Here is a 12079-nt window from a genome sequence, read left to right on the forward strand (position 1 = left end):
TATGTGCTAGTGGTATTGTAGCATTACGTGCTGACAAGGAGAAGCATTTGAACTATGAAACAAGTACAAGTGGCAGCACTATCGGAAACGTATGCGTGCTTTGTCATGACAGTGAGAGTTTAGATTTCTTAGTACCCAGGAATTTCCATTATACACAAAATGGAGATGCGAAAGTATCATTTCAAGATATGATTGTACTCAAAGAGAATGCCAACATAAAAATAATAGTTGATGAAGAGGGGTATCTTCTTGCTAATGGTTATGGTAACAAGCTACCTATTGATATATCTTATAGTCAGCTTTCGGGTATTAGCATTCGAATAAATGCAAAGGGGAAAAGAAAAACCTACTCTTCTACTAATATCATAAACCATATCTTGTCTACGTGCCGGAACTGTTACCTGGGTAAAAATAATGTTGTAATAGACAGTAAAATTGCTGGGAAAATAAAAAAGGGTTTGGTAGAAAATATCACTAAAGTATATAAAGATGAATCGATGAAAAACAAAGTGCCAGCAAACGTTACTACCATTGGTCAAACAGTCAATGAACCAAATAATATCAATGACGAAACGCATATTGAAACTGTCGGTGACAACCCAGTAAAAATTGTGTATGACTCAAAATGGAATAATGATTATTCTACTGATTACGAACTAGGAGAAGAAAATAGCTACAATATCAAGGGAGAACATGGTGAACTATTTTATGGAACAGATTCAAAATGTCGAAAGTTGTTCATTGATATTAATAATGTATAATGATATATTTTTGTATTAATATCCTACATGACATTATTTAATTAAAAATATATTATGCATTACATTGTTGTTTGTTCATTATTTTTAGAGAATGCTAGCATATCAAACGTTTAGAATGTCTATTAAAACATCGGAGATGTAAGAAAAGGAATTTGCATACATCATATGTCAAATAGATAGGTTAACATGGAGAAAATTTAAGTATCAGAATGAATAAACTCTTTTTCAACACCTTTTCTCGGATAGGTCAGGATAAAATTGATAAAATCTAAGTATCAGAACGAACGGATTCTTTATCAACATCCTTTGAGGGATATGTCGGTTAACATTATCAAAACTTAAGTGTCAGAGGGATGAAATTCCGTATCAATATCTATTGTCAGATACATGGGATAACATTGACAAAATCTAAGTATCAGAGTTAATAAATTTTTTCTATCAGCATCTTTATCGGATACAACGGATAAAATTGAGAAAATTTAAGTATCAGAGTGAATAAATTCTTTATCAATGTCTTTTCACAGATACGTTTGATAACACTGTCCAAATCTAAGTATCATAGTGAAAAAATTCTTTATCAACTTGTTTTGTCAGATACATCAGATAACATTCACAAAATCTAAGCATCAGAGTGAATAAATTCCTTATCATCATCCTTTTTCAGATATGCATGATATACTACTACTACTACTAACAACTCATCGCAACACCAAGCCGCCTGAGGCCAACACAGCTACGCACGCTCCTCCTCCACCCCAATCTATTCAAAGCCTCCCTTTTTACACCCACCCAGGAGGTTCCCATTTTCTTTAGATCTTTCTTTATGACATCATCCCACCCCCGACGGGGACGACCTGCTTTCCGTTTAGCCCTAGATGGTTGGCCGAAAAGAACAATCTTCGGCAATCTGTCATCCTTAATCCGCACAACATGCCCTAACCACCTCAACCTTTCTTTCATTATAGACCTAGAAAGCGGTATTGAACCACATTTTTCGTATAGCCTATTGTTTGAAATATGGTCAGTCAGCCGGGTACCCAGAACAATCCTTAAGCAATTTCTCTGGAAAACATCTAGCAAATCTTCATCCGCTTTTCGGAGCGTCCATGCTTCAGAGCCATATTTGACCACTGTCATCACTGTAGCTTCTAAGATTCTAATCTTGGTTTGCAGACTTATCTTCCTATTCTTCCAGACTTTTTTTAACTGTGAAAAAACACCCTGAGCCTTGGCTATTCTATTTTTAACATCTTCACTGCTCCCACCATCTTTACTAATAATACTACCAAGGTAAGTGGAACTGCCCACCTGATCAATCTTTTCATTACCCAACATCACCTTTTCATCTTCACTTATTCCTAGCCTTAGTGACTTGGTATTCCTAACATTAATTTTGCAACCAATACTAGCGCCCTGAACTTGCAAAACCTCTAAAACTTCATTCATTTTGCTCACACTTTCATCTAGGATACTTAAATCATCAGCATAATCCAAGTCCAGGAGACTTTTTCCTCCCCATTTGATTCCGTGGTCTCCCATTGCCTTTCCTGTGCTCTTTAAAACAAAGTCCATCAAAATAATCCATATAAAGGGGGATAGAACACAACCCTGCTTAACTCCTGATTTAATACAAAACCAGCTGCTAACCTCCTACCTTAACCGCAGCAGTGTTATTCTCGTACATAGCACTAATCAATTTAATTTATTTGTCTGGTATACAATACAAGGATAAAACCTTTACTAAAGCTCTTCTATAAACAGAATCGAACGATTGGTCATAATCTATAAAACTGAGGACCAAAGGTGTTTGAAAACTCAGGCACTTCTCAATTATTAACCTAAGAGTGAAAATTTGGTCAACACATCCTCTACCTTTTCTAAAACCGCACTGCTCTTATCTTAAAACTTTGTCTACGGCATCTCTCAGTCTAAAAAGTATCATATTACTAAGCAATTTGCTACCTACATAGACCAGACTAATGCCTCGATAATTACCACACTCACTTTTATCACCTTTCTTATAAAGTGGCTTAATTAAGGTTTTCCTAAAATCGTTAGGTACTTCCCCTTTTTCAAAAATCATATTCATAATCTTCAATAACTTATTTTTAACCTCAGAGCCACCATATTTAAGAAACTCATTTACTACCCTATCAGCACCTGCAGCCTTATTATTATTTAATCCTTTCAGTACTGTTTCTAATTCCTCCTCACAAAACAAATCTTCCTTCACATCCAAGGTATCACAAACTTTTTCATTTTCCTCTATACTTTTTCATGCAACTCTATCTCGGTTAAGCAAATTCTCAAAATGTTCGGCCTATCTCGCTTTAGCTTTTGCCTTATCGCTAATTGCCACCCCATTCCTATCTTTAACTGGGACAAGTCCGGATTGACTACTACCTCTCAATTTGTTAACATGCCAGTACAATATTTTACTATTATGCCGTCTAGCTGCATCTTCTAAATCCTCGGCAATTTTATCCATGGCCTCCCCCTCACACCTCCTTAGTTCATATTTCAATGCTGTCTCCACTGTCTTTACATTTCTTTTGTTTTCATTTGATCTATAACTCAGATAATTCTTGTACAAGTCCTTTCTCCTTTCTATTAAACATAAAGATTTCTCACTAATATTCTTAGCTGCAATCCTAGCTTTCTTCCCTAAGACACCTTCAGCAATTTCACAAATTATTTTTTTAAAATTATTTCAACCATCTTTGACATTATCAAATTTTAAACTCTCAAGTTTAGTATGCAGCTTTTCCTAGAAAGTTTCTCTCAAATTCTTATCCTGGAGTCTACCATCATCATAACTTCCCGGGAGGTAATTACCCTTCCGATATTTCAGCTTTAAATTAACCCTTGACACTACTATATGGTGATCTTTACTTTTAACAACAATTGCAGCACTCCTATATACCCTAGTATCTTGTATTGATCCTGCCAGTCTTCGGTTTACTATAACATAATCAATAAGGTTTGCTGTCTTACCATCACGTGAATACCATGTTAGCTTATGAGCCATTTTATGACCAAACACCGTATTGTAAGTAAGTAGCAAAGTCTTATTGAATCAACCGCTTGGATAGACAATACGGAAATTTCACTGAAGAAATTTTGAATAAATTGTAAGTAAGTAACAAACTCTTTCTTGAATTCGCCTGCTTCTGCATAATTCGCTTGAATTCGCTTGAATTTCTACATGCACAATGCAGAAATTTCATTCAAGAAATTATGAAAAAATTGTAAGTAAGTAGCAAACTCTTTCTTGAATTCACCTCCTGAATACACAATACATACATTATGACAAAATTGCAAGTAAGTAACAAACTCTTTCTTGAATTCACCTCCTGGATACACAATAGAGAAATTTCATTCAAGAAATTATGAAAAAATTATAAGTACGTAACACGCTCGTTCTTGAATTCACTTCTTGGATACACAATACAGAAATTTAATTCAAGAAATTATGAAAAATTTGTAAGTAAGTAACAAACTCTTTTTTGAATTCACCTCTTGAATACAAAATACAGACATCACATTTGAGAAATTATGAAAAAATTGTAAATAAGTAACAAACTCTTTCTTGAATTCACCTCTTGGATCTACAATACAGACAGCTTTATCGTGAAATTATGAAAAAATCGTAAGTATGCAACGAACTCTTTCTTGAATTCACCTCTTGGAGACACTATACAGAAATTATGTTCAAGAAATTATCAAAAAATTGTAAGTAAGTTCCACAATCCTTCTTGAACTTAACTCTCGTATACAAAATAAAGACATTTCATTTAAGAAATTATGAAAATATAGTAAGTAAGAACCAAACTCTTTCTTGAATTCACCTCTTGGATACACAATACAGACATTTCATTCATGAAATGTTGAAAAATGTAAGTAAGTACCGAACTCTTTCTTGAATTCACCTCTTGGATACACAACACAGACATTTCATTCAAGAAATTATGAAAAAATTGTAAGTAAGAACCAAAATGCAGAAATTTCATTCAAGAAATTATGAAAAAATTGTAAGTATGTAACAAACTCTTTCTTGAATTCACCTCTTGGATACACAATACAGAAATTTCATTCATGAAATTATGAAAAATTGTAAGTAAGTAACAAACTCTTTCTTGAATTCACCTCTTGGATACACAATACAGACATTTCATTCATGAAATTATGAAAAAGTTGTAAGTAAGTAACAAACTCTTTCTTGAATTCACCTCTTGGATGGACAATACAGAAATTTCATTCATGAAATTATGAAAAAATTGTAAGTAAGTACCAAACTCTTTCTTGAATTCACCTCTTGGATACACAACACAGACATTTCATTCAAGAAATGATGAAAAAATTGTAAGTAAGTACCAAACTTTTTCTCAAATTCACCTCCTGGATACACAATACAGAAATTCCATTCAAGAAATTATGAAAAACTTGTAAGTAAGAACCAAAATGCAGAATTTCATTCAAGAAACTATGAAAAAATTGTAAGTATGTAACAAACTATTTCTTGAATTCACCTCTTGGATGCACAATACGGAAATTTCATTCAAGAAATTATGAAACAATTGTAAGTAGGTAAAACACTCTTTACTGAATTCACCTCCTGGATACACAATACAGAAATTTCATTCAAGAAATTGTTAAAAATTTTTAAGTAAGTAACAAAATCTTTTTTGAATTCACATTACAGAAATTGAATACACAATACAGAAATTTCATTCAAGAAGCTATGAAAAACTTGTAAGTTATTTTTTTTATTCAGGTAAAACATAATATTTTTGTGCGCTAGTTTGTTTGTAATCAGCAGTGTGAGAGTCAATTCAAAGTGAATAAAGTAGAAAAAATTAAAAAAACCTTAGGAAGTCTTGTTACTTTGGGTTTTTTTCAAAGCAGAGATACAGGAGTCTGAATAACTGGAGTTTCAAATACTTTATTATGTCACAATGAGAATAAGTTCAAAATGAATAAAGCAGGACGATACAGACATTTCATTCATGAAATTATAAAAAAATTGTAAGTAAGTAGCAAACTCTTTCTTGAATTCACCTCCTGAATACACAATACGGACATTATGACAAAATTGTAAGTAAGTAACAAACTCTTTCTTGAATTCACCTCCTGGATACACAATAGAGAAATTTCATTCAAATAATTATGAAAAAATTGTAAGTAAGTAACAAACTCTTTCCTGAATTCACCTCTTGTATACACAATACAGAAATTTCATTCATGAAACTATGGAATAATTGTAAGTAAGTAACAAATTCTTTCTCTTGATACACAATACAGACATTGCATTAATACAATTATAAAAATTTTTAAGTAGGTAACAAATTCTTTCGTGAATTCACCTCTTGGATACACAATACTGTAATTTCATTCATGAAATTATGAAAAAATTGTAAGTATGTCAGCATTCAATGCTACAATAACACTATCATGTGAACACATTTTTACTGGGGGGTCATCCACATGTTCAATATGCGTTTCATCTTTGCTATTATTTGCTTCATTGACTGTTTGATCTATGGCAGTAACGTTCGGTGGCACTTTGTTTTTCATCAATTCATCTTTATATTCCTTAGGGATATTTTCTACCAATGTCCTTTTTATTTTCCCGGCAATTTCACTGTCTATTATCACATTATTTTTACACAGGGAACAGTTCCGGCACGTAGACGAGATATGATTTATGATATTAGTAGAAGAATACGCCTGTCTTCTTTTGATCTTCCGTTGAGTGCTAATACCCGAAAGCTGACGATAGGATTTAACAAGCACTAGCAAGAAGATACCCCTCTTCATCAACCATTATTTTTATGTTGGCATTCTCTTTGAGTGCAATCATCTGCGGATATCCCAATCTCGCATATCCACCTTCATAAGACCTGAATTTTTTGGTACTCCAAAGACATTTAATTCCTTACTGTCATGACAATACATGCATACGTTTCCGATAGTGCTACCACTTGTACTTGTTTCATAGTTCAAATACTTCTCCTTGTCAGCATTCAATGCTACAATAACATTATCATGTGACCACACTTTCTTAAAATGCTTCATCTTCACTTTTTTAAACACATGAGTTATGTGTTCATCCTTCCACTGCGTAAAAATTACTTATTTAATACATGCAATAAACTAGTTAGTGGTGATAACCCACCTTAGAGTATCAGTGGGAAAGCCGCGTCGTGTCTATGAGCAAGCGTTGGAGCACGATTGGTAGAGCCGCAAGCATATTTCACTTCATTTTAAGATACGTAAGAAAAAAGTTGAATAATTTCCAACTCCAAAAAAATTCAGTCCAAAAAAAGTGCTACTACAAACATTATTTTTCTAATAGTAAAAGTCACAAAAAACATATCTATATTATTCTCATTTTGAATTTCAAAAATATTAAATGTGATTTTTCTTATGTTTTAAGTACGTTTTACGTCACTCTAAGACATGTAAAAAAAAAGTTGAAAAAATACCATGTTAAAAAAAGTTGAAAAAAAGTATTAAAAAATGGGGAAGGGGCCCAAAAAGATGGAGGGAGGGGGCCTCTTGGAGGTTGGGGAGAGGGGGCCCTTGGAAGTTGAAGTCCTTGGTAGTTAGGGTCATTGGTGGTTGTGGTCCTTGATGGTTCAGACCCATAATCATCTCACTTGTTGATTTCTAAGGATTTCTAGGGATGGTTCTGAATTTCTTTATTAAAATTCTTTTCTTGACATCTACATCTTTATTAGTTTCAACTTTGAGCGCTCCCTGAAGTTCAAAACCAGATTATGCAAGAGTGCCTTAGGGGAATAGCCTTGATAAATTTTGCTCAACCTCAATAGAGAATGACCTAGATAAAGTTCCTTCAACCTCAATAGAGGATGACCTAGATAAAGTTCGTTCAACTTGATGAGCTTCACTGGTTCCTATGGCCTCAACCAAAGTATAATAGAGGATGACCTAGATAAATGTCGTTCAACCTCAAGAGTGCCCTAGGAGATGACCTAGATAAAGTCCATTCAACTTGATACGCTTCAGTGGTACCTAGGGCTGTATGCAAAATGGAACCTCAATAGAGAATGACCTAGATAAAGTTCGTTCAATCTCAAGATTGCCCTATGGGATGACCTAGATAGAGTTCCTTCAATTTAATACGCTTCAGTGCTTCCTATGGCCTCAACCAAATAGCACAGTGATTCTTAAGGCCTCTACACAATCCTATGACTTCCATAGAAATGGAACCTCAATAGAGAATGACCTAGATAAATTCTTTCAATCTCAAGAGTGCCCTCGGGGATGACCTAGATAAAGTTCAATCAACTTGATATACTTCAGTGGTTCCTAGTGCCGTTGTAGAGTTTGGCCTAGATAAAGTTCATTCAACTTGATAAGCTTCAGTGGTTCCTATGGCCTCAACCAAAGTATAGGTCATCCTAGGGGATGACCTACATTAAGCTCGTTAAACTTGATACGCTTCACTGCTTCCTAGAGGGCCGGTAGAAATGGAACCTCAATAGAGAATGACCTAGATAAAGTTCGTTCAACCTCAAGAGTGCCCTAGGGGATGACCTAGATTAAGTTCATTCAACTTGATACGCTTCAGTGGTTCCTAGGGCTGTATGCAAAATGGAACCTTAATAGAAAATGACCTTGATAAGGTTCGTTCAACCTCAAGAGTGCCCTAGGGGATGACCTAGATTAAGTTCATTCAACTTGATAAGCTTCAGTGGTTACACGGGCTGTATGCAAAATGGAACCTCAATAGAGAATAACCTAGATAAAGTTCGTTGAATCTCAAGAGTACCCTAGGGGATGACCTAGATAAAGTTCATTCAACTTGATACGTTTCAGTGGTTCTTAGGGCTGTATGAAAAATGGAACCTCAATAAGGAATGACCTAGATAAGGTTTGTGTAACCTCAAGAGTGCCCTAGGGGATGACCTAGATTAAGTTCATTCAACTTGATACGCTTCAGTGGTTCCTAGGGCTGTATGCAAAATGGAACCTCAATAGACTGACCTAGATAAAAATCGTTCATTCTCAAGAGTGCCCTAGGGGATGACCTAGATAAAGTTCATTCAACTTGGTACGCTTCAGTGGTTCCTACGGACTCAAGCAAATAGCACAGTGATTCTTAGGGCCTCTACAGAATCCATACAACTCACTCTCTTTTAAAAGGTGTAGAGCTTCCATAAGTATTACCTATATGAGAGGGGCTACATACTCTCTTTGAAAAGGTGTAGAGCTTAATTCAACTTGATACGCTTCAATGGTTCCTATAGCCTCCATAGAAATGGAACCTAAATAGAGAGTGATCTAGATAAGGTTCGTTCAATCTCTAGAGGGCCCTAGGGGATGACCTAGATAAAGTTCATTCAACTTGATACGCTTCAGTGGTTCTTATAGGTCCCATAGAAGTATAAGATCACATTCTACTCAAAATTCATATCAAATAATCTACCAATCGTGAAACTACCACAAATTAGCATCGATAAATAAATAAAACCCAAAACACACAGAAATTACAATAAATAACTGAGTCAAACTTAAAACTAGCAAAAATTAGTATGAGTAGGGCTCATACCCCTAAGCCTTCCCAAGGCCATAACATAATTTACACTTCACTGATAAAAAAAATACAAATGAATATGCATTGTTAGTTTGATATACATATGCTGATATTTATTCCTTAAAATGTTAACAATATTATATTTAATAAAGTTATACAAGTGAAAGGATTTAAGTTTTTTCAGCTAAGTGCAAATTATTTACATAATTAGGATACTTTTAAGAGGATTCTCTTTGCTGCTCGTTCATTTTCCCATCCTTACTCTTTTTGTCTCACAATATACAGATTACACACTATCCAGTAGTTAATGTATGGTTTTACATAAAGGCAATATTTGAGATCTGGGATATCAGATTTCCCTCTGGTATTCCTAACTCGAGTAAAGCTTACTGACCAATATTTGCAAGGAGACTAGAATTACCTAGCCTAGGTCCAACGTTCAATAAGCTTATTCCAATTAATATTTGTAATTTTTAGCGTTTCTAATTGCAACTATTGAATTGCGTTCAACAGTGCATATTGATACCTATTAGATTAATTATTTGCTTAGTGTGTGGCAGAGCTCAGTAAACTGCAATTCATTCTTTTCTAGATAAAAAATTCTTGAGGGTTTTATTTATCAGGTTAAATCAAAAATCGTCCTGATAGGACCTTCATGAAAAGGTGCTATGGAGCTGCAAGATTCTTGACGGTATTTTTTTTTTTTTTTTTTTTTTTTTTTTTTTTTTTTTTTTTACATTCAAGTGTAACTTTTGGTACAGTAAGAACAGCAGTTAGACCAAAGAAGGGAAATTTAGACCACTAGGATTTATCCATTTCTTCGAGTTTTCAAATGATTTACTTCCTTGGTCGACGTTTTTAATAGTCCTGAGCAGACGGCCTTGTGAGGCAGCTTCGTTTTCCAATGCATGTTCCCAACTGGTCCTTTTTTGCAATAAGGCACGGTCACACACACACCCCCCTCCTATGAATGTTTACCATTGTTAGAGACATTACATAACTGATATAAACGATAAATCAGATTAAAAGCATACCCAAGACCTACATGGATGAATAATACTTGCCCTTGGAGAACTATTCATATATCCACATAAGGACTGCTGTAGGATTTGCAAATGCTCGCCGGTGGGAAATTCCAGAAGCTGAGATAGTTGAGGACACGCCACCAGAAACTGGCAAAGCCCAGGTTTTCTTCCAAGAAATCTGCATGGCACTTGTCTTTTTGGCCCTGGTGGATTCAAATCATCCACAAATACGATAGAATCTGTTAAGATTATATATATTTTAGTTCTAATAAACTTAAAACAATCGTAAATTATCTTATGTAAGATAAATACTTTAAATAAAAAAGAATTACTATGAATGGTAAAATAAAACATAAAAGAACAGCATTGCAGTAGCCAATCAAGTCAAACTTGAGAAAAACATAAATTATCATAAGTAAGTTCGATTTTTTTTAGAGATTAAATGAAAAAAAAACACAAACTTTTTTAACTTTGACTTCGACTTTACTGAATATAAACACACAAATAAAACACAATTCCAGGGACTGATCAATGATCCCTATGGCCTAAATGTAGCCCCCTAACTGAAAGTAAGGAGTGACATTAAATCTTAAAACGAACAGAAATTATCCCGTTTATGAAAGGGGTTGTCCCCTCCTCAACGCCTCGCTCTGTACGCAAAAGTTTTTTATTGTTTAAAAAAATAGAGTTTTGACAAAGAGTCAAACTTTAGCGTAAAGAGCGAGGGGCTTAGGAGGGAACAGCCCCTTTCATATACGGAATAATTTCTGTTCGTTTAAAGTTTTAATGTCACTCCTTACTTTCAGTTAAAAAAAAAACTTGTTTTTTTATTTAATTTCTGAACGTTTTTGAATTAATGCAGCTTTGATTTTGACTCACCGTACATGAATAATTAAAACGAAATTTGCATATAAATTTACTTTTTTTATGATATTTCGTAGGATACGACAGATACGACAGATATGATACGATCGAAGTTTGTTCGAATCACAAACCTCTGAATCACAAAGAACGTTTAATTAGATTATATAGCTCTTTTGAAAGTACTAAAGAAAACTTTAGTATAAACAGCGAGGTATTGACTAGGGGGCAAACCCCCTCATATACACAAATAATCTCTTTTCGTTTTAAGTTTTAATGTTGCTCCTCACTTTCAGGAAAAAAAACTTGTTTTTTTATTTAATATCTGATCGTTTGTTAAATAATGCTTGGAAATCCAGCACCCTCTTAATAGAATTGTCCCTTCCCCCATGAAAATATCCTCCACGGAAAGATCCTCCCACGTAACCCCTTCCTCTAACCCTCACAACCAGACAAACTCCCTCCTGAAAACGTCTGAATACTTCCCAATAACCAATACTATTTTTAAACAATGGGCAAAGTTCATAGCTAGCAGCCCTTCCCCTGGGTACTTTGGGGGATGAATTTATCTCAAAATTTTGATCAGATGACTTCGGGAAAAAATGAGCGCGGGAGGGGGCCCAGTTGCGCTCCAATCTTTTGGTCACTAGAAAAGGGCACTAGAACTTTTAATTTCCGTTCGAATGAGTCCTCTCACGATATTCCAGGACCACCGGATCGATACGATCACCCCTTGAAAAAAAAAACACAACAAACAAATAAAAACGCATCCGTGATCTTTCTTCTGGCAAAAAATACAAAATTGCACATTTTTGCAGATAGGAGCTTGAAACCTCTACAGTAGAGTTTTCTGATGCACGTAATCTGATGGT

The 12079-nt window shown here is 34.6% G+C and overlaps 1 protein-coding gene across 1 annotated transcript in view; it reads right to left on the minus strand.

Moving 5' to 3' along the window:
• Positions 1 to 12079, minus strand: part of LOC148943609 (venom serine protease Bi-VSP-like) — a 102398-nt gene that overhangs the window by 33433 nt on the left and 56886 nt on the right. Inside the window, exon 2 of the mRNA XM_089100897.1 lies at positions 10386 to 10585. Within this exon, the coding sequence (XP_088957023.1) occupies positions 10386 to 10585 (200 nt within the window). The remainder of the gene's footprint in view (positions 1 to 10385; positions 10586 to 12079) is intronic.

Source organism: Artemia sp. Qi Xiang Cuo, chromosome 15 (genome assembly GCF_049724085.1).
Source record: "Artemia sp. Qi Xiang Cuo chromosome 15, ASM4972408v1, whole genome shotgun sequence".
NCBI lineage: Eukaryota > Metazoa > Arthropoda > Branchiopoda > Anostraca > Artemiidae > Artemia > Artemia sp. Qi Xiang Cuo.